The 27,775-nt window shown below is 40.3% G+C and overlaps 2 protein-coding genes across 4 annotated transcripts; both read left to right on the top strand.

The window, feature by feature from the left end:
* The first annotated feature begins 4,464 nt into the window (after positions 1 to 4,464).
* Positions 4,465 to 22,449, top strand: LOC122657856 (methyl-CpG-binding domain-containing protein 4-like). The gene is made up of 2 exons (XM_043852650.1): positions 4,465 to 4,578; positions 21,766 to 22,449. Exons 1-2 carry the CDS (start codon positions 4,519 to 4,521, stop codon positions 22,258 to 22,260), a joined length of 555 nt encoding a protein of 184 aa, XP_043708585.1. The 5' UTR covers positions 4,465 to 4,518; the 3' UTR covers positions 22,261 to 22,449.
* Positions 22,450 to 24,922: 2,473 nt separating this feature from the next.
* Positions 24,923 to 27,324, top strand: LOC122657484 (dehydrodolichyl diphosphate synthase CPT3-like). 3 transcript variants are annotated; one of them, XM_043852196.1, is made up of 2 exons: positions 24,923 to 25,025; positions 26,276 to 27,324. In XM_043852196.1, exon 2 carries the CDS (start codon positions 26,285 to 26,287, stop codon positions 27,167 to 27,169), a length of 885 nt encoding a protein of 294 aa, XP_043708131.1. In that variant the 5' UTR covers positions 24,923 to 25,025; positions 26,276 to 26,284; the 3' UTR covers positions 27,170 to 27,324. The 3 variants fall into 3 exon arrangements, with proteins under 3 accessions (XP_043708131.1, XP_043708132.1, XP_043708133.1); XM_043852197.1 differs by lacking the exon at positions 24,923 to 25,025 and adding an exon at positions 25,159 to 25,232; XM_043852198.1 differs by lacking the exon at positions 24,923 to 25,025 and adding an exon at positions 25,175 to 25,294.
* Positions 27,325 to 27,775: the final 451 nt, after the last annotated feature.

The raw sequence follows: 27,775 nt of genomic DNA on the forward strand, positions 1-27,775 counted from the left end.
ATTTCTAGTAAAATTTTTACTAAAACATTCATTTTAGGTTAACCTAAACTTGAACAATTTTAGTGGGCTTGTCCAACAATAAAGACTTTGGATATTTATAGCCAGGCCTTTGGATTGAAGGAAATGCTTACCTGATGCTCCTGTGATTCATAGAGAATAGCATTCCCCTTGGTATGGGTGTCAATCGGTTGGTTTGAATTGGTTTTGGTTGAGCTTAATTGGTCTTTCAGTTTCAATTCGACTAAATAAAATCCATTATTATTTGAAAAGGAGCAATTTCAGTCTGTTAACTGAACCCAGGATGGACCCGGGTTCGAGGTGCCCACATGGGGCTGCCACGCACTAGGTGTGACCTGCTGGGAGGTCGGCCACTTTAAGTGGCCTTCCTCCTCCTGTGTCCTACTTTGAATAGGATACTGCATGGGGTCGAATTATTTAAAGACCTAATCCAACACCACCGAAACCCTGTCATAAAATTCTCTCTCTCATTCTTGTTGTCCAAGTCTTTTTGTTCTCTATTGGATTTCATCTCTTCTCAAGGATTTGAGGTGTTGATTTCTATGTGGAGAAGCTTTCCAAGATATTCAAGAAGTAGACAAATTATTCGTGGTCTAGTAATCAAAAGTTTGGTTCTTGATATCTTACATTGCCATCTCATCTCCGTTTAAGTAAGACCCGAACTGTATCTATGGGCTTCATTATTTCTTAACATTGGTATCAAAGCCAAAGGTTTTTTGTTCGCTCTAGTGATGGGAAGAGAGGTTTCTTTGTGAGGAATCAGAGTTTATTTTTTTAGGGCTTCCATTAATGGGAATTGAAAACAATGGCGGAGCATCGCTGCCACTACCACAAGGGCGTTGTCAAGGTTGTGCAGCTCCTGCCCCTTCCTCTCCTTCTTCCTCTCTCTCTTCCCTTCTCTCTCCCTCTCCTGCAGCGTTGCTACCTTAAGCAAAGCAGTGGCAACAGAAGGCCATGGACTTCGACTGCCACGGTTGTGCGCAGCTAGGCCGCGCGCAACAATAGGCCATGGCTTGCAGCTACAGTGACTGTGTGCAACTTGGCTGCAAGGGCAGTTGCGGGTATGGCCGCGGCCCGCGGTTGCTGCAGCTATACCATGATCAAAATAAAAAAAAATGGGGGAGGTAGAGAAAAGAAAAGTAAAACATAAAAAAAATAAAATGATTTGGTTAGGTTTGCATTATGTTTATTTTACAATATGTCTATGTTTGCAATATTAATATGTATGAATTGATGATTCTTGTTTGGGGGTTTCTTGAAACAACCCTTTCAAGAAGAAAATATCTCTTGTTTGGGGTTTCTTAAAACAACCACATTCCAGACACATGGTTGTTTTTTTCTTGTTATGGGTGCATCCCTTTTTCTTTTCTTTTTTTTTTTGGGATTTTTTCCTTTATGGTTTGATGTACATTAACAATGAAAAGTTTGACAAGAAGAAGTTTTCTTGCCATGGGAAAGAACATGAGAGATAGGGATTTATCAATCTCTTCCCATATTTTTTCCATATGTTTTAACAATGAAAGTAATACTGACAAGAAAAGATAAATAACTTATTACGAGAAATAAAATGAGAGAAAGGGATCTTTCCCATCTCATCCCATATTCTTCACATATGCTTTGGGGGATTTTATTGAGACGATCCCAAACAATTGAGATGTTAATAATACCTTTCCGTGCTGGTATTGATTTTACTTGAATCGTTCCATTAGGGATGGGTTGTCAATCTCCACCCATACAACCCATATTGTGAATTTGTATCTTTATGGGATGGAGATATTCTTTTTGGTACTTGTGTAAGAGATACTTTTTTTTTTTTTTTAATGTACGTGTGTTAGAGTTAATATTCGAGTGTGATGCAAAGTGCGACACTCCCTAGTAGTGATGTAGTAGGAATTTGAGATGAAAAATATTGTAATTTTAAATTTTACTTTTAGAAGCCTTGTAAAGGGAAGCCTCCGCATTGCATTTGACATTCTTATATTGACTCGATGTGTTACTTTAAGTACCAAAACTGGGTTCCTTCAATGGAATCCTTGCACAACCGTTGTATGACACATTCCTTTATGTTTGGTTTGGAGATGCCCTTTCCTCCATATGTATCATTTGAAATCGATTAAAATCATATGTCCCCACCCCACACACCAGTGAGATTTGATTACTAAGCATAGCAAAGTTCTTGATCTCACCATGTGGAATAAGGGACCATTAATTTTAATCAGGATTTCTTGAACGAGTCCTAGATGTGTATTAAATGTCCCCTTGTACATGTTGAATGTAGTGATGACCGCCAAGTCTATTGTTGTTGACCTTATCAATGGTTAAAAGTTGTATGGATCAAACATGTGGCATCTCAAAATACAATACTCGCTAAATGAATAGGATTACCTATATAATTTTTTTATTAATGAAATGACTAGACTTGAAAAGGGTACGACTGTCCGACACTGTCAAGAAAGATAAACTTATGATGCATAATTCAAAAACGATCGTAATACGTGCTTTTATCTTGTTAAAACGCATGCACGACGACCTGATTGGTACATAAGAAAAATGTATCACATCTAAGTCCTTGTGAGACTAGTTAAAGATAGACTTTGGAGGTACATCGACCATAAGGTTAGGGCCATGACCTTGAAATTTGAGACGTACCATAAAAACCCCAAGCACATCATGACTGAACACCTTAAGGTTGTGAAGAACATGATAAGAAAATTAGAGGATCCTAGGTGTAAACTTACTGATGAGCAGCAAGTCCAAATTGTCATAAGGACTCTCTGTCTGATTCCTGGGGCCCTGTAAAGCTCAATTTTACACATAACGAGGTATCAAAACTTTTGCTGATATCGTTCAACATGTGGAGTTGGAAGCAGAGCACTAAAAGGTGAACTAAGTATCTGCCTTTGTCGCTAAAACGGGGCAGCGCAAGACATCTGGGTCTAAGTGCAAAAGACGAGGCAAACTAGGAAATTGAGGTGGGGCTAAGAACTAGGCACCAACAAAAGGAAATTACTAAGCGCAAATGTGGCAAGTGTGGCGGAAAGAAAGATATATCCTACGTGAAATGCTACAACAGCTAGAACTTGGGACACTTCGCTCATGATTGCACTTAGCCGAAGAGGGTACCATATCTATCCCACTCTCCTAGTGCCTTAATGTGTACTCTTTTGTTTTGGTTACCCATACCCGGTCTGATTAGATTGTGGATTCTCTACATCTAGTTTTGCCTCGTTGTTGTCACCCTTTGTATGCTTCATATGTTGTAGCTTTTATTTTCTTTACTTTATGTACACTAACCCTTACCATGCAACCAAGCTTCCAAGTATGTCTCCTTATCTTCCCTTGAATTTTACTTTTATCTCTTTTTTTTTGTTCTGTAATTTACATTTACTCCCCAAAAGTATGTTATAATCCCACCCAACCAAGTAATAGAAGATCGGCAAGTCATTCACCCAAAAAAAGAAGATCAGCAAGTCCAGGAGGACTGGGGTGCCTAATACCTTCCCTGGATCGTAACTTGACCAGTACCAAAACCAATGGATCGATTAGCCCCCAAAAGGACGTTATAAGAGAGTCATTACATTTACACTTCGGGTCCTAAACCCTCATTTAGGTGGTAACTTCCAACATTCAATTCACCCCTTCTCTCTTCTCCCCAAAGAAGGATGACGTGGAGTATACATGGCGATCCCCTGCCATGAAGTCATATATCGTCACAATCGCTGCCCCTTTTCTCCTCCACTTGCGGGTCTTCAGTAGACCTGCAACCTTAAAAAGAAAAAAAAACCTTGAAACAAGGGTGGGCGATGGCTGTTGGGGAAGAAAGGGGCGGGAGGGCATGGTGGAGGTGATGTTGGGGGAGGGTAAGGTACAGAAGAGGGGCGGGTGTGGGGGAGAGGGGTGGAAGGAAGAAGAAGGGATGTGTTTGGTTCTTTTATTTGAAAGGGTAGTCCATACACTAATAATGGCAGAATTGTCTTTTAAAAAAATTAACCTGTTGACATCACTATTTAACAGTTCTTGACTAACGATAGGGGGTATGTGTGTAATTTTTTTTCTCTGAATCAGGGAACCATTAATAAGTTCTAGACTTTGTGTGGGTGCCTTAAAATATTGGCAAACCTCAAGGGGTGGCGCTGATAATTTTCAAAAATTAATGCGTAAGCAAAAATTAGGGCTGGATTGAAGGCACCAACTGGGCCAACAAAAATCCAGGTCCATGTTGAATCCATGTACAGCGAAGTATAGGCCCATTTACAAGACTCAATAAGATTTACTGGAAGGCCCAGGTCTCGATGAACCAAAATCGAATAGGCTGTTCCGTCCCAGAAGTAAGCCCCGGATGGATCATTGAATGCTGAAATAGAAATAGAAAAACCGTCAGATGAAGAAAGCGACACGCAGAGCCTGAGGGGTTTGCTCTGTTTGGTTGTAACTTTTAAGGCGAGGGATGACTGAGGAGAGCATTGTTTCTCTCAGGAGCAGAAGCTGCGGTGGAGTTTTATGGTCAGGATGAAGCCAGGAGGTGGAGGAGGAGCTCAAGAAACTCCTAAAACCCAGGAGGTATGCTTCCCTTACAATGTCTTCTCGTCCTTAGTATTCCTTACACAAATTTGTTAAATTTATGGCATAAAAGAAATCATGAAATTCCCCAAATTTAGGCCTTCAATCCATTTTCAACGTATGAACCTGATCTTGATATTCCCCAAATTTCAATTCTTGAGAGCATGTTTAAAATCAGAACTGCGTATGAAGAAACTTAGGAGTTCTACATGCATATCCTTATTCCTTCCCCATTTCTTTTCTAGGGATAAATCATTGGGCTGATTTAAACATATTTCTGTTTAAACAACTTAACTTGTAAAAACTTGACAATTTGAGTAAGTAGATACAAATCTCATTATTGTCTTGTGACACTACTAAGCGCTCCAAAACCATAATGATTAACAATCTCTATCCAAACCCACCTCCTACTTTTTCTGCTAATCTTAAGAACCGCCTCCCTTTCCCTTCCCCTTCCCCCTCCCAAGAGTCTGCATGTAAGTAATTCATGACAAAATGATTAAGGGTAGCAACAGTTGGACTATACTGACGGATAAATGATTATGGTAAAATTGGTTATGGTGTGGATGTATCTGTCTTGGTTATGGAGACTAGGTAGCCGACTGATGCCATTATGGAGAATGAATGGATAAACTTAGATGGCATTTCTAGTGTTTTTGCTACTAATATCAGCAATTAAAAAGTGACTGTTAGTGAACTTGATTGATAGAAGGACCCTTTTATTTCTGTAATTTTGCTGAAAAATGAGGACATTCACTTCCATAAAACTTTTACTGTTGAAGGATTCAAGCCCTTTTTCTGTTAGATATCATCGATATAAACTCTGAATGATTTCTAACAGTACCTCAGATAACTTGGAAATGGTACAAACCTTGCTTTATTTGTTCGTTCTCTATGATTTTATTTGAGGTATATATTTTAACTTGTTTCTATTTTTGTTTTCCTTTATGTAGTATTAAATTTTATTCTTTTGGCCTCATAACTTGGAAGTAATAAAAAAAAAAAAGAAGTATTTTATTTTGTAGTATCAAGGTATATATGTGATTTTCTTATTGACACCTCTAAGGTGTCAATAGATTTGGACGACTTCAAACTTTGGTATTTGGGAGATCTTAGTAATAGAAGCGGAGTGGGCATAATTATGACAAAGATCTAAAGAATGATGTAGTGGAGGTCAAAAGATTGGGAGATAGGATTATATCTACCAAATTGGTATTGGAGAAAAAGGTTGTCAATATTGTTTGCGCTTATGCACCCCAAGTAGGATTAGATGCAAGTAGTAAGCGCCAATTTTGGGAACACATGGACGAATTAGTGTAGAGTTTTGACCAAGATGAATCAATTATTATTGGAGGTGACCTGAACAGACATGTTGGGAGTGATCGTAGAGGATATGAAAGTGTCCATGACGGTTATGGGGTTGGGGAGAGGAATGAGGAGGGGAACTCAATCCTAGGCTTTGCTGTAGCTTATGATTTTTTTATTGTTAACACTTCCTTTGAAAAAAGAGAGGAGCACCTAATTACCTATAAAAGTGGGAATCATACTAGCCAAATAGATTTCTTCTTAACAAGAAGGGAAGACTTAATGTGTGTGTTAGGACTTTAAGGTTCTCTACCAAAAAAAAAAAAAAGAGTAAGGACTGTAAGGTTATCCTTGGGGAAAGCCTAACCACCCAACATAGACTAGTGGTCCTGGATATGTGCCTTAGTACACAAAAACGTAAGAGGAGGGAACCTAGGTATCCTAAGATATGGTGGTGGAGGTTAAAAGGTGAGTCCCTAAGGACATTTACTAATAATGTGGCCAAATAAGGAAAGTGGGACTTTGAGGGGGATACCAATGCGATGTGGATCAAGGTGATGACTTGTATTAAGAGGGTTGCCAAAGAGGTGCTAGGGGAAACGAAGGGTAGTCGTCAAGCTTCTAAGGAGACTTGGTGGTGGAACAATGAGGTCCAAGCAACCTTTAAGACCAAGAAAGATTGCTTTAAGACATGACAAATAACTAAAGAAACAAAGGAGAAAAAGAGGTATAATGATGCAAGAAACAAAGCTAGGAAGCTTGTGGGGATGGTTAGGGTGAAGAAATATGAGGATCTCTATTTCAACCTAAGCACCAAAGATGGCGAAAAAGCTATCTATAAGATAGCAAAGATGTGAGAAAGGAAGAGTATTGATTTCGATCAGGTGAGGTGTATTAAGGGTGATGATGGAAGAGTGTTGGTAAGGGATGAGGACATTGTGAAGAGATGGGATGACTATATTTGTGACCTATTAAATGCAGATAAGTTGAGTAGAAATGACCCGGATGAGTACATTATGCATCAAGACACCACACAGCATAGGTACGTATGAAAGGTTAGTGTGGCGGAAGTTAAAGAAGCCTTAAGAAAGATGAAAGCTGGCAAAACACCAGGCCCAAATGAGATCTCGATTGAAGTGTGGAAAACCCTAGGAGGTTGTGGGGTATATTGGTTAACCAATTTGTTTACCCGATGTACAAAATAAAGATGATATCTACAGCTACAATAATTATAGGAGCATAAAGCTAATGAGCTACACTATGAAACTTTGGGAGAAGGTTATTGAAACCCGTTTGAGAAGAGAGACCTATATGTCAGTGAACCAATTTGGCTTTATGTCAGGAAGATCCACGACATAAGCTATCTACTTATTGAGGAGGCTTATGGAAAGGTATAGAGATAGCAAGAAGGATCTCTGTAGTCCAAATGGCCTTTATTGACCTGGAAAAAGCCCATGACCGAGTTCCTAGAGATTTAATCCGGTATGTCCTAATGAAGTAATGCAGACCCGGGGTTTAGAAGACCCAAATTGGATCGCTTGTGAGCCCACTCAAACATGCAATAGCCCAATAGTAAGGTTTGATGGCAAATCTGTAATTATGTGGAAGTTTATATAACCAATTGCAGAATTGTAAATAAAGAGAAGTGTATAATAGGATGGCAGTATCGTAAGTTAAATGAAAGTCAAGTGAATGGGATACAACATATTAGTGAAAGGGTAAACTAGGAATTAAAAGAAAAATATGGACAAAGGAGAATATGGGAGAAAGGTAGGGGTATAAAGGTAAACTAAGGGATTAAAATAAGGAAGGAAGAAGAAATTGTGATGGAGGGATTATCTTCAACCTCCAAACTCAACCAGAACCCAGCAGAAAGGAGGGCTAGTTGCAGACTCAAGATCTTCTTCATGAGGAACGCAATCAACCTGAAACTGGGGGTGAAGAATCGCAACCTCTTTCTCTAATAGAAGCAAACGATATCAATCTCAACAGATGGCTAACTGAAGTCTAAATATTCTGCAACCCTTGGCCTGGTGGACAGATTCAGGGACTCCCTGGTTGCAGGTCTGATTCTCAAGGTTGGAGGAACTCTAGGGTCTGATTTTCTGGGGTTTGATTCTCTCTATTATGAGGAACAAACAAGCTAGATCTGAGAAGGAAAAGGGAAAGAACAGGGAGATCAAAACAGTCTTTCCAGGTTGCTGTTACCGCAAGAACAGAATAGGGAAAAAATGAGATAACAGAAATTGCAGGGACAGGGAGAGGAGGAAAAGAAGAAGAGAGAGAGGGAGAGATCACACAGGATGTGCGGGGGGGGGGGGGGAGATGGTCACACAACCATTGTTCGTACCAATCTGGTAGCAAAACAGCTCAAACATTCATTTATTCAAATCTGCCCAACGAATTGGGTTACAAGCACATTTATATAAAAAGGAAATTAAGTTTCCTAATTGAAGTCTAAAACAGAAATAGAATTAAAATCTACTTCCTAATTACTTCCTAAAACGTAGACTAACTAAAACAGAAGCTCGATAAAACTCAAATTGGTAAATCCCTAATTGCTACCCAAATTAAAAGATTACATGTATCTCCCGAATAAAATAATTCCTAAATATCCTACTGAACCTAAAATCCACTTGGACCCGTGATATAGATTCTGGCCAGAGGAAGAGACAAAAGACCAGGCCCCTTTTTGGGTCAGAGATGGGCCAGCTCGAGCCAGCTCAGCAGGGCCAACTCGAGCCAGCTCAGCAGGGCCAACTCGAGCCAGCTAGACAGGGGTCTATCTTACCCCACGATTGTGTTAAGGGTCCCCCTTGACCAGTCAAAGATGCTCCACGATTTTGCTAGGATCCTCCTTTGACTAGTCAGCTAGATTTGGTTTGGTGCACTTAAGTAGTTTCTATATTTATTAGTTTCTAATTTGTGGCTGAATTATAAAGCCAAGTAGTTTTAATTCAGTTAATTTCTCTCTAGTTAGGATTTAGTAGTTTCTATTTTAGATTAGTTTTATTTTTGGGAAGTTTCTATTCTATTGTAAGCTTGCCTAAGCTATTAAAAGGCATCACTTCTTAATGAAAATATAGAATTTTAGAGAAAAGAATCTTCTGGCCAATTTAGCCATCAAGTTTGGGAGTTCCTCCTTTGCTGCAACAGCTGAGATTGCCACTCCCCCTACCTCCTTCTTCTATCTCCTCTTTTCTCCTACCCCTGCTCAAACTCCATTACTGCTTCTGTTTGTGTTTACAACAACTCATTAAGAACTCAACTTAAAGATCAGAATCCATCCTCCATTGATCCCAAGACTGCTATTGCTGCCACCAATCGAACCAGGACTGTTGTTTGGTCATCCCTCTGCCCAGAGGGTCATTCAAGTGCTGCTGCTGCCATTGCTGGAGATCCCCTCTCAAGGCTGGAGTCATCTGCTACCTCAGTGTGATTGTGTTGCTGAGAAGACCATCGAGTGAAGCTGCTATTTACCTCTGGAACTTTTCTAACCGAACCTTCTATTTCCATATCACGTTTAAATCACCACCTACCTTGCTGGGATTTGAAACTCAGTTTCCCCCTCCCATTATCTCCACTTGATCCTCACTGCCTTCCCATTCCGCTGCCTGAATCTTCCCTGAATTCCATACTTTCTATTTTCATTCTCACCCTTCCATCTCCAGTTCTAACCATCAGAATTGACCCAAAGTTGCAGACCAGGCTTCATTTACCAAGCCTGACATTCGGCTGCTGCTGGAAGCCCAGAACAGCTTGTTTTGGGAGGTTTCTTCAAACCTTCTATTTTGGTAAATCCTTGATATCTCTACATCAGATCATCAGAATTTAATCTACTTTGGAGACAAGTTTTTCCCTACTGTTCTCTACACTCGATCCAAGCGTGGTTACCATCACTTGGCTGGTTTGATCATAAACCCTAGGTTTCTAATTCTGGTTCTATTCTTTATTTGGATTTTTGTGGGCTTTTGGGACTGGGATTTCAGTCATACATTAACCCGATTCATCTTCATATGGGTCCCCCAACGGGTTTAGCCTGGTCCAAGAAATTGCTCCTGCATCAACTTCCCCAATGTTGAGAAAAACTCGACCTCGAGTTTTATAAAATGAAAGGATCAGCACCACTCGATTAGCAAGTTAGAAACTAGGTATGGATCGATTCTACCAAAGGAACAAGGATTAACAACTAGGGAAAGAAGAAGAGGAAGGAAAAGAGAGAAAAAAGAAGAAAAAGAGAGAAAAAACAAGACGAGTTGAGAGAAATCGTGAGTTAGGAGAATAGACTCCACCCACCTATTTTTTTCATTAACAACTTCATGAAATTACATATGCCTCCTTGGGTAGTTAAAAGATAAAAAGAACAAAAGATAAAATTACAACTTAACATGACTTCTAATAAGCCAGTGATAAAAATACCCTTAACAGCATAAACTCTAACACTCCCCCTCAAGCTGGAGTATAAATGTCATGCATTCCCAGCTTGTACAAGAGGGTATTGAACTGGTTAGGAATGAGACCTTTGTTGAAGATATCTGCCACTTGATCACCTGTCTTCACAAAAAGGGTACAAATGTAACCAAAATCCAATTTTTCTTTGATGAAGTGCCTATCAACCTCAATGTGTTTTATTCGGTCATGTTGCACGGGATTATGAGCAATACTTATAACCTTGTTATCACAATAGAGCCGCATAGGTCGCTCAAAGTCAAAACCCAACTCTTGAATCTATCGCCTCAGCCATATGAGTTCACACGCTCCATGAGCCATGGCTCTAAATTCTGCCTCTGCGTTGGATCTAGCTACAACTGGTTGTTTCTTACTCCTCCATGTAACTAGATTACCACCCACAATGGTACAATAACCAGATGTAGATCGTCTGTTAGAAACAGGACCAATGCAATCGACATCAGTGTGGCCCTCTATCCTCAAATGATGATGCCTGCCTTTCCCTGGAGAAGATTTCAAGTACCTAATGATGTGATAAACAACATCCAAGTGCCTACTCTTGGGAGCATGCATTAATTGGCTCACCACTCCAACTGCATAAGTAATGTCTGCTGAGTCAAAGAGAGGTAGATTAGTTTTCCAACCAATCTCTGATATTTTCCTGCATCTGTAAGAGGAGGACCACAATCTTCGCTAAGTTTGTGATTTTGATCAATTAGAGAGTTTGCTGGTTTCAACTCGACATTCTTGTTTCTTTCAACAAGTCTAGCACAAACTTTCTTTGGCAAATATTGATTCCTTTCTTTGATCTAGACACTTCAATTCCCAAGAAGTACTTCAAGAGTCCAAGATCTTTAATCTCAAACTGTTGGGCCAAGTATGACTTCAATCTACTTATCTTGGCTTGGTCATTCCCAATTACTACAATGTCATCAACATAAACAATAAGGGCTGTAACAATACCATTACCTCTCTGGATAAATAAGGTCTGATCAGCCTGACTCTGGGAATACCCATTCCATAAAATGGCCTGCCTAAACCACTCAAACCAAGCCTTAGAAGACTGCTTGAGACCATAAAGTGCTTTTTTCAAGAGGCACACCTTTCCTTCAGCTGAGGAAAATTTAAAACCAGGTGGAGGCTGCATATACACTTCTTCTTCTAGGTCACCATGGAGAAAGGCATTCTTTACATCTAACTGATACAACGACTAGTGTCTATTGGCTGCCATTGATAGGAGAACTCTGATTGAGTTGTGCTTGGCCACAAGAGCAAATGTCTCTTGGTACCATAGTTATCAAGGCGGGAAGGCGACCATGGCGTTTTAGAGGGTAAAAAAACAAGGTGATACCGCCATGGCGGCAAGGCGCCCGCCATGGCCCAAGGCATCCAAGGTGACCAAGGAGTCTGGACGCTATGGCGACGCCTTGATAACTATGCTTGGTACTCAATGCCGTACACCTGATTGTACCCTTTGGCTACCAATTGAGCCTTATATCTTTCCACAGTACCATCTGATCAATACTTAATTGTATAGACCCACCAACATCCAACTGGAACTTTCCCTTTGGGAAGATCTACAAGTGTCCAAGTACCACTCTTCTCAAGAGCCATCATTTCCTTAGACATGGCCTCCTTCCACTTTGGGTAAAAAATAGCCTCACTGCATCAGTGACATTTTTAGGAATGGAAGAAGAAGCAAGAGCAGTAGAAAAGCCAATACCTGTAGGAGAAATAGCATAATAGGAAACAAACTTGGCTATGGGATTAGTACAAGCTCTCCTCCCCTTTCGAGTAGCAATGGGAAGATCTAACTCAGAGGGAGGAGAAAAAGTGTTACCTGATTAAGGAAAATGGAGTTTAGGATGTTGATCCAAAGAGGGCTCTTGGCAGGTCTTCTTTCCCTTTCCCTTCAAGCATTCACCTCTTTTGTACACAACTAACTCTTTTTCATTGCTAGCATCAACACCTGCTTGAGTATCAATGTCAACAACATCCACTTCCTTGTGTTTCCCAATATCAAACAAGAATGGGGAGATAGGTAAAGGGGAAAGAAAGGGAATGACATCAGCAGCCTGTTCATTCCCATTAGTCTCTCCTTGAAGAGGATGCTGACGAGGAGAGAAGAAAGGAATAGACTCAAAGAAGGTGACATCGTTGGAGAGGTCACCTTCGGGAGGAAGGGTGGTAGCATTTATACCCTTTAGTAGAGGAGCAATAGCCAAGGAAAAGACATTTGAGTGCTTTGGGGTCAAGCTTTGTTTGAGCTGATTTATTGACATGGACATAGCAGACACATCCAAACACTTTAGGAGGTAGAGAAAATGTAGGAGCTTGAGGTGAAAGGATTTCCAGAGGGGATTTGGAGCCAAGGAGTTGAGTTGGCATCCGATTGAATAGGAAGGCAACAGAAGAAGGGCATTAGACCAAAAGGTCTTAGGGACATGCATGCTAAAGAGGAGACTCCTAGTGACCTCCAACAAATGGCGATTTTTCCTCTCCACCACCTCATTCTGTTGGGGGGTGTCTACATAAGCAACTTGATGAATGGTGCCATTTATCAATAAAATACTGTTGCAGCTCCCCATACATGTACTCTCCCCCCTTATCAGAACGAACTATTTGAATGTGCGTATCAAATCGAGTACAAATCAACTTATATAAATTTTTGCAAGCATTATAAACATCACTCTTTTGTTTCACCAAAAAATTCCAAGTGGATCGGGAATAGTTATCAACAAAAGAAACAAAATAACGATATCTAGACAAAGAGGTAGTGGGAGCAAGTCCCCAAACATCAGAATGTACAATAATGAAAGGAACAGTGGATCTATTACCATGATAAGGATAAGATGAACGACAATGTTAAGCAAAAGTACATGGTTCACACTGAAAAACATAAGAAGAAGAAAAAGAAGTGTACAAATGGGGTAATTGTTTTCTCATGACAACAAAAGATGGATGGCCTATACGTTGATGCCAAAGCATCACATAATTCATAGTACTATTGTCACTCCGGCCACAAACATAGGACTGAGCAGTAGGCAAAACAGGTGTCCGAGGCTCAAGAAGGTAGAGTCCTTTCTCCTCATGTCCTCTGCCAATAATCTTCTTCGTCACCAAATCCTGAAAAAGACAATAGGAAGGAAAGAAGGTGACACAAAAATTTAAGGATTTGGTTAGATGACTTGCAAATAATAGGTTGGTGGCAAAATTAGGCACATGAAGAACATAATCAACAGAGATAGAAGTGACTCGAACATTACCCTTACCAGAAATAGAGGAAAGGGAACCATCGACAACTCTAACCTTATCCCTACTTGAGCAAATAGTATAAGAATCATAACACTGAGACATTCCACTCATGTGATCTGTGGCAACAGAGTCAATGACCCAAGAGGGAGCAGTGGAGGATGCAAATATAGAGGCTTGCAAGGCTGAGGCTGAAGAATCTGACTATGCAATAACAGTAGAAGAGTGGCCTAGTCGAGACATCATCTTGCGTAGTATTGCAATATCCTCCCTAGTCAGGGAGTCAGGATCTGCCTGTAGTCCAGGTGACTCAGTCTCAGCTGTCACAGTATGAGCTCGAGCTCCCCCTCTCCTACCACCACGCATGCCAGGGGATCCACCACGTATGCCAAGGGGTTGGCCATGAAGTACCCAACATTTATCTTTGGTGTGCCCCAGTTTCCCGCAATGATCTCATTTAAACCTTTCTCTGTTATCTCCACGGGATGGCCCTTGGCCTCTCCCCCTTCCATGCCAATCTCTGTGAGAACTAGATGCAAGAGCAGATCTCTCCAGGGATGGTGCAGTGTTCATGGATACTCCCTAGTCCATAGTTGTCATGGCGTCCTGGCGCTGGAGAGGGCTGCATGGCGACCTACGCCATGGCGACCTACGCCATGGCGACCCTCTTTGATTTCTTCTTCCTGACTCTCTTTCCCTCTTCGATTTCTTCTTCCTGTCTTCGATTTCTTCTTCCCTCTTCGATTTCTTCTTTCCCTCTTCAATTTCTTTCGATTTCTTGTTCGATTTCTTCTTCCTGTCTTCTTTCCCTCTTCGATTTCTTCTTCTTGTCTTCTTTCCCTCTTCGATTTCTTTCTATTTCTTCTTTCCCTCTTCGATTTCTTCTTCGATTTCTGAATTTTCTTCTTAAAACATGAGAAACAATAGAGAAAAAATAAAACATGGCTTGAGTATACATCTATTAACACATTAAAAATAGAGAAAATAAAAAATAAAACATGGTCGACATGCTCGCCATGTCGATATATCGACGTGACACCCCTCCACCGACTTGGATCGCCGTGACGCCGTGACAACTATGCCCTAGTCTCCTCACTCTGCAAGTCGCTACACACTGATGAAGGATGGAAGAGGTGACCGCCCCAAAATTTGCAATCGGATTGGCCCAAATTTTGGGTTAAGCCCACCAAGTAATATAAGGACACATTCCTTCTCAAGTGTCCTATACACCTTTGCCTCATCTTCAGGGTTGGACAACTGGAGGTCCCTATAGTGGTCATACTCTTCCCAGAGACCAATGACAGTGTTGTAATATTCAGAAATGCTTCGGTCATCTTGCTTCATAGTGATGACTCTTTGAAGAATTTGGTAGACCTTTGCCGAGTCACCCACTCGGTTAAATGTCTTAGAGACATTGCCCCAAATCTCTTTTGCAGTCTCCTTTCTCATAAATCTCCTACCTATCTCAGGTTTCATGGAGAAAATCAGCCAAGTCATGACAGTGGAGATTTCAGTCTCCCATTTCAAATATGTTGGATCAGTCGTCGCAGGGGCCTTAATGGAACTAGTAATGTAGCCCAGTTTCTCTCTGCTTCGCAAATACAACTTCACAGAGTTAGCCCAATCCAAATAGTTGGTATTGTCCAACTTCACAAGAGATATTTGGGCATTGGGGTTATCAAATAGAGTCATACTGGGGTATGTACCACCCAAACTGCTAGCTGAAGCTTCCACAGGTCTGCTAACCTCAGACCCAGATCTAGTCATGATGTGAGTACATTCAACAAACAAACCAAAGTGATATCTCGAGCAAATGGGGAGTATACTCTACCCAAAGAACAAATCATCAAGCAAATACACCATCAACAAGCAAATGAACATCAGTTTCTTGAAGATAGCCAAGTCAAAGACACCTTCTACACCTTAGCTTCATTCTATAACAACTAATAATATTTCAAATAACAACAATTATTCAACACATTATAAGGCTGCAAAGCTGAAACAGGGAAGCAAACCAAAAGCTGGCGGTACTTGTGAGACTGTAAAGGAATGAGTTATACTCTTCAACCCTTCCATATTACCAACTGAGTCCTTAGGGGTTTGAAAGAGGACCCCTGGGCAATTCTAACTGTCCTGGTCTCTCTCCAAATGGTGATGAGATGAGAGAGAAACAAAGCGAACAAGACAGGAGCTGGCGGTAACTTTGGCAGGCCTGCTAGGGCTTCAATCCACTTTGACAGTACCAAAAAACTTCTCCATTAGGGCTTAGTTTGGAAGATATAACCCCATTGAATCTTCTATGTATAATATCTTACATCGTATTGCCTCTATTGGAACCCTCTACTTTTCTAGGGTTCCAAAAGGAGGTATGGAGAACAAATGAGCTTGGTCGACTCTCAGACCAGCTCTGATACCAAGTGAGAAACTAGGTATGGATCGATTCAACCAAGGGAACAAGAATTAACAACTAGGGAAAGAGGGAGGAGAAGAGAAGGAGGAAGAAGAAGAGAGAAAGAAGAAGAAGAGTTGAGGGAAATCGTGAGTTAGGAGAATAGACTCCACTCACCTATTTTCTTCATTAACAACTTCATGAAATTGCATATGCCTCCTCGGGGAGGTAAAAGATAAAAAGAACAAAAGATAAATTACAACTTAACATGAATTCTAACAAGCCAGTGACAAAAATACTCCTAACAGCATAAACTCTAACACTACATCCACAATCAACAACTTTGATGGGGCGATGATCCAGCGCATCTCACAATCAACCGTCATGATCTTTTGATAGCCATTAGAAAACGACATCTCTTCGATGGGAATCTGATTGTGGGGCTTCAGAACAAAAAATTGAACCGTCGATTAATTCTTCAATTGCAGCTTTGATCGAACCGTGCACTTCCACTTGATCGCCACTCTTGTTGTCCACCTTTTTTATCACCACTGACTCATCCTCTAAGGCTTTCTAGTACGCTGCACACTTTGTCACAACAATGTTTGTCTGTAAGCTTTCAAAAATCCGATTGAAAACCTAATCGAAGATCCCGAAAATCCGATTTGATAACGAATAATCCATCCCAAAATTCCTTCGCTAAATTCAGGGTCGGTCGTCATCGAGGATTTCGGCTCTGTTACCAAATAATGCAAATCTGGGGTTCAAAAGATCCAAATCGGATCGCTTGTGGGCCTACTAAAATATGCAATAGCCCAATAGTAATGTGTGATGGCAAATCTGTAATTATGTAGAAGTTTATATAACCAATGGCAGAATTGTAAAGAAGAGAAGTTTATAATAGGATGCAGTATCTTAATTTAAATGGAAGTGAAGTGAATGGGATGCAACGTATTAGTGAAGGGGTAAACTAGGAATTAAAAGCAAAATAAGGACAAAAGAGAATATGGGAGAAAGGTAGTGATGCAGATTCATCACCGAAATGGGCTTATTTTATTAGGAATAAGTCTAGGGTTGGGTTATATGCATGTTGGGCCTTTGATCCCATGGGTTTTCTATGTAATAGGCCACTTTTATGGGCCTAAAATATGGGTAATTAGATTGCATACGGGATTAGCTGTTTTAATTCCTTAGTCTTTATTTTTATGTAATTAGTGGTCATGTGATCACTTAAGTGATCAAGTGACTTGGTTAAGTGGTCATGTGATGTAAGTTGGGTTGGATTAGGACTCTATAAGTCATGTTTTGAGTCTATTTCTTTAAGTATTTTAGTTTCCCTAGTCAGTTTAAGTTACCTAATAGGTTAAGGATTGGTTTAAGCCTTTCCTTTTTAGTGTAGGAGTCCATTTATGAGCCTTTTATATAAGTTTGTAAGGGGGGCAAACATTGAATACGAAGAGTGCACACACACCACACAGGCACAAGCAAACTCGGTTTTCAATTCATCTTTTCAATCTCCTTCAATCGGTGGTTATACATCTATTTATAAAACACATAAATAAAGACTCTTAATTACTTTCTAAAACTTAGACTAACTAAAATAGAAACTCAATAAAACTCAAATTGGAAATTTCCCCAAGTCTAGGGAAAAAGATCTCTGTCCGGGAGTGTGGCCTACGCTAGCACTCCCATGAGTCTATCTCTCTCCTCCCCATGTGAAAAGACACCTCTGTCCCCTTGTTTTAAGGAGGAGAGAGATACACACATGGGAGTGCTGGCATAGGCCACTCTCCCGGACAGAAAACTGTTTCCCTAAAAGATTACATATCTATCCCAAATAAAATAAATCCTCAATATCCTACTGAACCAGAACAAGGTTGGGACCCAGTTCATCTTGGTTTGGGTTCTCAAACGGATTGGGGTTGATCCATGGGAGTGCACCTGCATCATTCTCTCTAATAGAAGCAAGCGATATCAATCTAAATAGATGGCTAACTGAAGTCTAAATATTTTGCAACCCTTGGCCTGGCGGACAGATTCAGGGACTCCCTGGTTGCAGGTCTGATTCTCAAGGTTGGAGGAACTCTAGGGTCTGATTTTCTGGGGTTTGATTCTTTCTATTATGAGGAACAAACAAGCTAGATGTGAGAAGAAAATGGGAAAAAACAGGGAGATCAAAACAGTCTTTCCAGGATGCTGTTACTGCAAGAACAGAATAGAAAAAACAGGGAGATCAAAACAGTCTTTCTTGGTCTTGATGGCTCCTTGGACCTCATCATCCCACCAACAAATCTCCCTAGGGTCCTGACAACTACCCTTCGCTTCCCCTAGGACTTCCTTGGTGATGCAAGTCATCATCTTGTTCCACATCACATTGGTGTTTCCCTCAAGGTCCCATTTTAAACATGTTAACTTCTAAAAACTTGACAACTTGGGGAAGTGGATGCAAATCCCATAATTGTCTTGTGTCTTTACTAAGCGCTTCAAAACCGTAAGGATTAACAATTTCTGTCCAACCCCATTTCCTACTTTTACTGCTAATCTTAAGAATCACCTCCCTTTCCCTACCCCTTCCCCCTCCCAAGAGTCTGCCTGTAAGTAATTCATGACAAAATGATTGAGGGTACAGAAGTGTGGCATGACTGTACAGAAGTGGACCACTTACTTCCAGAACCGGCCTCAACACCTTGGCCCCGGCATCTGATTCCAAAACTAATCAACATCACAGATACCTCTAATGAAATTTTGTTTAAATGATTGCCTAACCAGAACATTCCCCCTTTTTTGTATGGCTTTGCTAACAAAGCCCTAAAAGACTCTGCTTGTTTTGAGATCACTGAAAATGATGTACAGTTGTTTCTTTAGTTAATGAATTCTATTGTCTATCAAAAAAAAAAAAAAAAATGATTGAGGGTAGCAACAGATGGACTTATACTGACCGATATATTATTATGGTAAAATTGGTTATGGTGTGGATGAATCTGGCTTGGTTACGGAGAGTCAGAGACTAGGTAGCCAATTGGTGCCATCATGGAGAATGAATGCGTAAACTTAGATGGCATTTCTAGTGTTTTTGCTCCTAATATCTGCAATTAAAAAGTGACTGTTAGTGAACTTGATTGATAGAAGGACTCTTTTATTTCTGTGATTTTGCTGACAAATGAGGACATTCACTTCCAGAAAACTTTTACTGTTCAAGGATTCAAGCCTTATTTTCTGTTAGATATCATCGTTATAAACTCAGAATAATTTCCATCAGTACTTCAGATAACTTAGAAATGGTGGAAACCGTGCTTTAAGTGTTCATTCTCTATGATTTTATTTGAGGTATATATGTGATTTTCTTATTGACACCCCCTGGAATTGTATCTTTTGGGGTACTTCACGTTCCATAAATATGATGTTTGAGGTACTTCACGTTTCAATAATGCTCGTTTGAGGTTCATTATTCAATTTTACCCTTGGTGTCTTCTCAAATGATGGAAATGAATGGGGAAAGCGAGCAGGGGAGGAAAGGTCTGTGGCAGGTTCGCTGGGGGTGGGGGAGACAGGGGAGGACAAGCAGGGGGTGACACTGTATTTTGGTTCAAATCGAAAAAGGGTGAAGGCGACAGTGTTTGGGATGGAAGGTGCAGAGGAGGTAGGGGGTGGAGGGTTGGGGGGGGGGGGGGAACAGGGCAGCGGGTGGTAGGTGTTGAGCGATTGAGCAGCAGGAGAGAGAGAGGGTTGGGCAGAGGAGATGGGGCGGGGTTGCAGGTGGAGGCAGGGGCAACTGACAATGAATGTTGCTGGGGTTGTCAATGATTGGCTTTTGATTACTTTCTCGTGGTCGGTCACCAGGGATACGGTCATTCTGATCAATCTGTTCAGTATAGGTATGGGCTCGCGTTCTTGGGGGATTGCTTACTATAACCCCTCGAGTTTCAGGCGCTCAGAAGACGTTGCTCAGGCAGGTGAGAATTCTAGAAGGATTTTAGAGGTGAGGCCATGAGAGAGTAGGAGGGTCAGCCAAGGAAGCCTGTGAATTCACAGGCTTGATGTTGATTCGATTATTGTTTATTATTATTTATTAGGTCGGATAAATTATATAAGCCGAACTTCAAGATTTGGGAGTGGGCAGCTCAGATGACGTAGGTTCTGTTGTCCGACTGGTTTCGAATTGGGTTATTGATCAGGCTATGTTCTTTTTTCTTTTAGACATTCGTTTGAATACTAGTAGTTCATGGAGGGAGAATGAGGCACGTCTTAGTTTTGACATTTCTGTCTGAATAGAAGAAATGAGGTAGATGTAATAGATTTAACTTCTTCTATTTAATAGGTTCTTCGTTTTCTTCTGAAGCCTTAGCTTCTCTCCATTTCTATTTTTTGATATCTTAGAGGAGGGGGTTGGGCCGTGGGGGTGCGGGGTGGGTGTTGTGTTGCTGAGTGGGCGGGGCGAGGTTGTATTTGTAGGGGAGGATGGGCTGGGTTGCAGGGGGTTTTGGGGGGGTGGGGTTGGGAGAGGAACAGAGGGGTGGGTGGGTGGGGGCCAGTGGTTGTGCGGGGAAGAGGATGGTGTGGGGTGGGGCTGTCTGGCAGTGGTGGTGGTGGCGGCGGCAGTGTAAAATTATGTTTGGGGTATAACTGGGAATATCAAAATAGGTATCTCAAATACAATGTCACACACAGTTGTCAAGGCGTCGCCTAGGCGTCCATGTGCCTTGGTCGCCTAGGCAGACACCTTGGCGGCCTTGTTGGTGCCACCTTGCTTTTTGACCCTCTCCACCGCCTTGGGTCGCCTAGACGCCGTGAAAACTATGATGTCACAAACGTTGGGGATCTTAGGTATATTTTTTTTCAAACATTGGGTACCCCAAGTGTCATTTACTCATTTTTTTTGGGTAAAGTGTGAATAGATTTGTAACCTTACCTTTTTACCCTTGGTTCATTCCCAAAATTTATTTAATGCAGTACATAATGCATGAGTGAAAAAGGGAGTTTCCAAAAAGTTGAAAGTCATTTAAGACAACATTTAATGCAGTTCCTTGTGAAATGACAGATTTACCCGTGTTTGATAAAACTGCATTAAATGCTTTTGGGAATAAGACAAGGGGGAATTAAATGAAGGTGCCAAGTTCTAAACACACCTGTAGAAGTCATTCAGACACTCCCTATACATATATAGGAAGAAAGAATGCTACCTAGTCGTGTGCGGCGCGCGGCCCCTTCGGCCACACAAGGACATGCAAAATGACCGCCGTGCCCCCCATAAAGGCAGAAATATCTGAGGCTGTGGCGGTCATTTCACGCGGCCCTGTGTCTGGGCGCAGGGGTCGTGCGCTGCTTGCAACCTTGTAGCGTTATATATATATATATATATATATATATATATATATATATATATATATATATATATATATATATATATATATATATATATATATATATATATATATATATATGATAAGGATTGAAGTGTTAGCAAATGGTTTATTTAATGATAAGAACAGAGAGACTTCCAAACTTTTCTTTCAATGATCCTCTGCATTGGATCATGTTTCCACTAATGTGGTTGGATTTTGTATTTGGCTCATATCATTTGTCTACTGTAGTTTAAATTTGCTGATGAGTTCCATGTCACCATATGATTCTTACTACAATAAGTTGGTTTAAGTTCATTCTAGTGGCTAGGCTAACCCATAGAAGCAAGTATAACATAGGAGAAACAAACCATCTTGAAGCCAAGTATTTGTTTAGCATCAGTAGATGTTTTACAGTTTTCTTACCAGCTCAACTTTGTGTTGTGCATGTAGAAATCATCGACTGAATTTGCTGTACAGTGTGGTGAATGCTTCAAATGGAGGTTGGTTCCCACAAAAGAAGAGTTTGAAGACATCAGAAGCAAATTCATAGAGGAACCGTGGGTCTGCAACAACAAAAATGGTGTCTCCTGTGAGGATCCTGAAGATATCAAGTATGACAGCAGCAAGATTTGGGCCATTGACAAACCAAACATTCCAAAGACCCCAGCTGGTTTTGAGAGAATCTTGGTACTTAGAAAAGATTTTTCTAAGTTCGATGCCTATTATGTTACCCCAACTGGAAAGAGAGTGCGAGCAATTACTGAGATAGGGAAGTATCTTGAGGCACATCCTGAGTACAACAATGTGTCTGTTTCAGATTTCAGTTTTGCGTCGCCAAAGGTAATGGAAGACACAATCCCTAGAAACGTGGATGGCAAGAATGGTGGAAGTAGCGGTAAGAAAAGGAAAACATCGATGATGAATGATGATGATGATGATGATTGAGAACTAGTGGGTTGACAGACAGTGGTGCTGGCTAAACTTTTCATGATTTGAATTCTATGTGCAATGGAACTTCTTGGCCAGTAGTTTAATAATTCTCATGGTTTTATTTGGATTCATTAGATAGTAGTTCTTTGCGAAATTAGTTTATCTTGCCTTTGACAAATGTATCAGATGCATGGTATGTGCTGATATTGTCACTCATTTTTTGGCTTTCTGAGGCTATAGCATATCTCCTTCCTACTGGAGGTAGAGATCAGCTAATAGGCAGATAAGGTAGCCAAAGCCAGGGTGGTGGTTAATGGCTTGTCGGAAATTGTTTTCAGCATTGTATGTTGGTATGGCATGTTAGATTCCTCCACACTGGTGGTTTTAGAAATCCTCTCTCCAAATGAAATAACATAACCTCCTCTTACCTCTTCCTCTCCACAGCATTTCAAAGCAACCTCCCACTCCGTCCGTCTTCCACTCTCCCTCGTTTCTCTTTTTTCTCATTTTCCTTCCCTCCCCCTTTTCTCTCTCCTCTCTTTTATTCCCATTTAGGGTTTTTTTTTTTTTTTCTTCTTTTCAATTTCAAATTATATACATCACTTTGATAAGCTTATTAAAGTAGCATGCCTTCGTTATGCCGCATAGACAGATGATGTGGTTATTTCAACCATTGGATAGAGAGGATATGGTTGTATTACAATATGTCATGTTTAATTTTAGACTTAAAATTCCCCATGTATGCCCACCCGAAAAGATATTTTTCATTTGAGGATAGAGATAGAGACTTTGTGAGGAGGGAAAAAAATCAATATTTTTCATTTGAGGTGAAAAAATCACTTTTCAATTTGGACCGTTGGATCCACATAAGCTACATGTCGTCCACTAGGCTATGCATTGGTATTGCACTTGAGACGCTAAAAATCTTAGATGCAGATGACCCATAAGATTTTTTCTTTTTTCTTTCTTAAAGTTTTAGAGAAGGGTTTTTTTCACTGTGACTATTTCTATTGAAGTATAATACTTCACTATTTGTTACATGGCAACACATAGGTTAATCCATGTGATAGAGGACCAGGCAAGCATCTCATGGGTACAATTTCAGCTTAAAATGAGTAGAGGAAGTAGCTAAAATTACAAAAGATGCCATTCTGTATGTTATATTCATCTCCATTTGATGACATTTTGGTAACTAAACCTATGAATGAGAGAGTTTATGCAACTTTCATTGCTTACTTTATACTAAAATTTGGCCATTGAGATGTATGTGGGATCCTCTATCACATGGATTAACCATGAATTGGCAAATGACACATAATGAAGCGTTATGCTTCACTAGACATAGTGACACCTAGAAGGACACTTTAGGGAAAAGGAAACATGTGCCACCTTTGTGCAATTTTCAATATACCCCTTTCACATAGTACACCAACACTCTTTTTGTGGATCCCATATAGATAGTATCATTCTCTAGACCCTCATTGGTATAGTGTGTAAATTCCTTCTTAAACTGGCGAAGTGGTAAACCCTTCCCCTTAGTTTTATTACAAACATTTTGTTTGAGTGCCTTTAACCTTTTTCACTTGGCTTTAGCATCCCCCACCCCCACCACCAACAACGTTGAGTGCTTTTATTTGCCTAGTTGTTAGTACCCAAAAAAAAAGGAGAGAGGGGGGGGGGATCTTTGTGCATCTTTAATACGAGGAGAAGTTCCTATAGCCTCACAATTCCTCTCTCTCTCTCTCTCTCTCTCTCTGACTCTCTCAATCGACCTGAATCATAGAAAAATCCAATTTTTTTTCTGAATATTTTTCAATACTTAAAATTTTACATCTGAAATTTTTGGAGTGACCGACAAAATTTTACGTTGAAACAAAAAAGAGCTGAAGTGATTGAATTGAGCTCCTCTCCAGGGAGCCCAGCATGCCCAAGGGGCATCTGGGGGGATCTTTGTGCATCTTTAATACGAGGAGAAGTTCCTATAGCCTCACAATTCCTATCTATCTCTCTCTCTCTCAATCGACCTGAACCATAGAAAAACCCGATTTTTTTTCTGAACATTTTTCAATACTTAAAATTTTACATCTGAAATTTTTGAAGTGACAGACAAAATTTTACGTTGAAACAAACAGAGTTGAAGTGATTGGATTGAGCTCCTCTAGAGGGAGCCCAGCATGCCCAGGGGGCATCTAGCCATTGGACTGTGCCGCATACATCTCTAGGCGTGAGCCGAGATGTGTGCGGCGCGAGTTGAGCTCGTCTCCAGGGAGCCCAGCATGCACAGGGAGCATCCAGCCATTGGGCTGTGCCACACACATCCCTAGGCATGCACCGAGATGTGTGCAGCACAACCCCACCCTGGGCGTTTAGCTCCCTGAAGAGGAATCGAATCCGTTCCACACAATCCAACTCTTGGATGCCCCTGAGCACTCCCTGAACTCTGAGCTCCCTGGAGAGGAGCCGGATCCGAAGTGATTCGAGTGGAACCATGGCGCTGACAGACCATGTTCCCTGCCTGCCTATACGGCTATACTCAACATTTCAGTCAATCACCAGACTTACCGTTTTTCAAAATTACAGATTCACCCATAAGTAAGTTCTTTGCAATTCAAGTCAATCTTAGCTTCTTGTGTCCATGGATTCTTCAATTTTTTTTTTTTTGTTTTTGGTATATGCCATGGATACATCACAGTAGCAGAGATACCCACTAGTGGGGTAAGCCCCTAACAAGTTGCGAGCTTCTTGACTTGCTTCAGAACCGAAGAACGAATCGAACCCAAGTGAGTCTCTCTCTCTCTCTTCTTTGGGTTCCTCTACAATACGTATGGTGACTCTGTTTGGCTTTTTCTCTCTCATTTTATCGATTGCGTATGCCTTGGTGGAAATTTTGAGTCAATACTTTATATGGACTTCTTTCATGTTTGTGTAGCACAATTTATAGCGATTAAGATCTAAGGCCTTTTCACGGATTATCAATTCAAGCAAAAGTAACCCTCTTGCCACCGCATGTGCAGTCTCTGTTAACCCAAAATAAATGAAGATTTAATCAGTTTATATAGTATGTTTTTAGGTTTGTGATGCTTTTGATTGGCAGGGTTATTTTGGATTGGTTACTCGATTTGATCTCAGTATTTATGAGTTCTTGTTCCTACCTACAGATAGTATTAGTAAATCAGATAACATGTATTGGTTATTTTTGTTAATTCATGATTTCTTAAGCAAGGATAAATCTCTTTCTTCTTTGTGCAGTCTCTGTTAACCCAAAATAAATCAAGATTTAATTAGTTTATATAGTATGTTTTTAGGTTTGTGATGCTTTTGATTGGCAGGGTTATTTTGGATTGGTTACTCGATTTGATCTCAGTAGTTATGAGTTCTTGTTCCTACCTAAAGATAGTATTAGTAAATCAGATAACATGTATTGGTTATTTTTGTTAATTCATGATTTCTTAAGCAAGGATAAATCTCTTTCTTCTTTAATGTTGTGTTTATTTATGGTGATTATTTCATTTGCATTTGTGGTTCCTGATTCTGAAATTACTTTAATTAGATTGAATTAAGTGGTTGCTACACTAATAGAACAGTGGTAGCGGCAAAACCCTTACCATTTCTTCCCCCCAAAACTCTCAAGACGCCAGACTTCAGTCCGATTTCATATTTTGGTTTGCAGATTCATTTTATCATGACAGTTCATTTGTATTAATATTTGGGTTTAACCAAACTGCTGTCATGGCTAGGCTCCCACCTTGGCAACCATATATCTTCTTGTCAGTGTTTCAAGCTTTTTTTTTTTTTTTTTTTTTTTTTTTTTGAGGGATTCTTTTTTCTCTTTATTTGCAGCATTGTTTCATTTGAAATTTTTTGTTGATGATTTAATGTTTTATTTAGTTAAGTTAGCAGTAAGTTATGATTGTCTTGCCAACCAGATATTGTTTAATATGAGTCAAAAAGGTTGCACACGAACTGTTTGATATAATTGCCCAAAAACTTCAGTTAACAATTATGTTGCTAATTTTGTATTTATGGGTAGGATCTTGAAATGGAGAATGGTAATGGAGGCAACCTGCAAAAACTGTTTCAGAGGCTGGTAGCAATGATCTGTGATATCTTGCAAAAGCTGTTTTTTATGGTGCTCTCAGTAGGTCCCATCCCCAACCATATTGCCTTCATTATGGATGGGAACCGAAGGTATGCCAAGGGTAGAAAACTTGGTCCAGGTGCTGGTCACAAGGCTGGATTTTCTTCTCTCATTCGCGTTCTTGAATGTTGTTATAAGGCCGGGGTGAAGTATGTAACTGTCTATGCTTTCAGTATAGACAACTTCAAGAGGGACCGTAGTGAAGTTCAGTCGATTATGGATTTGATGATGGAAAAAATTGATGAGTTGCTTAGGGAAGAAAGCATTGTGAATAGTCATGGGATTAGAATTAATTTCTTTGGGGATTTGAAGCTCCTAAGCGAGCCTGTGAGGATGGCAGCTGAAAAAGCAATGGCGGCAACTTGTAAGAACACCAAAGTAGTGCTCTCAGTTTGTGTAGCCTATACTTCTACTAATGAAATTGTCCATGCTGTTCAAGAATCGTGTAAGGAAAAGTTGGCACGAGACCAAGTAAATTCAAATGTCAATGGTGGAATAAGTGGTTCTTTCAGGGGATACACTAAGCCTTCAGAGGAAGCATATTCCATTACTCTGGAAGATTTGGAGAGGCACATGTATTCAGCTGAGTGTCCAGATCCTGACCTCTTGATTCGGACGTCTGGGGAGACTCGCCTGAGCAATTTCCTTCTTTGGCAGACTACTTTCTGCTACCTGCATGTTCTAGATGCTCTTTGGCCAGAGATCTCACCATGGTGGCTGGGATGGGTGATCTTGCATTACCAAAGAGCAAAGCCGTACATAGATAAAAAGAAGGCAGCATTGTAAATTCTGTTTCTCTTCATATATGTGCACCTGTTGTACCATTAAGCTCCAATAATTATTTGATGCCAATATTTGAGAAACTGAATGACATTTACCATATCCTAATAGTGAACATAAGTTTTTTATCAGAAGATAATGCTTCTCTTTTATTTCTTTTCTATTTTTTTTTTAACTATGTTGTAGCTATATTTTTTTCTATTATTTTCCTTTTACTTCAGTATTATCTGGATTTCTAGAGGTGGATCCTACCCCCATTCTTTTGGTTAGGCACTTAGAAAATATATAAGAATTGTTGGATTTTGGCAAAACCTTATCAGTAGGCTTGAGCTTGAATCATTTTTATTCTATGGCTTCTAATAAAAGGAATGGGTCAACTCATCTGTATACTATATACTTCGATAAAATATAAAAGGCTAGAACTATTACAGACTATGATCAAGTGGTTGATGAGCAAAGAGTTATCAGATTCTGTTAAAGGAAAGTGGGATCCACACCATGGTTTGAGGAATCGGTATCGGATTGGTCGATTCGTTTTGGTATCGGTGGAGACCAATTCTTGGCCGATAAACCTGACAGATCTGGATCGGACAAGGATAAAAATATAAAAAA

This window comes from Telopea speciosissima, chromosome 4, assembly GCF_018873765.1.
Source record: "Telopea speciosissima isolate NSW1024214 ecotype Mountain lineage chromosome 4, Tspe_v1, whole genome shotgun sequence".
Taxonomy (NCBI): domain Eukaryota; kingdom Viridiplantae; phylum Streptophyta; class Magnoliopsida; order Proteales; family Proteaceae; genus Telopea; species Telopea speciosissima.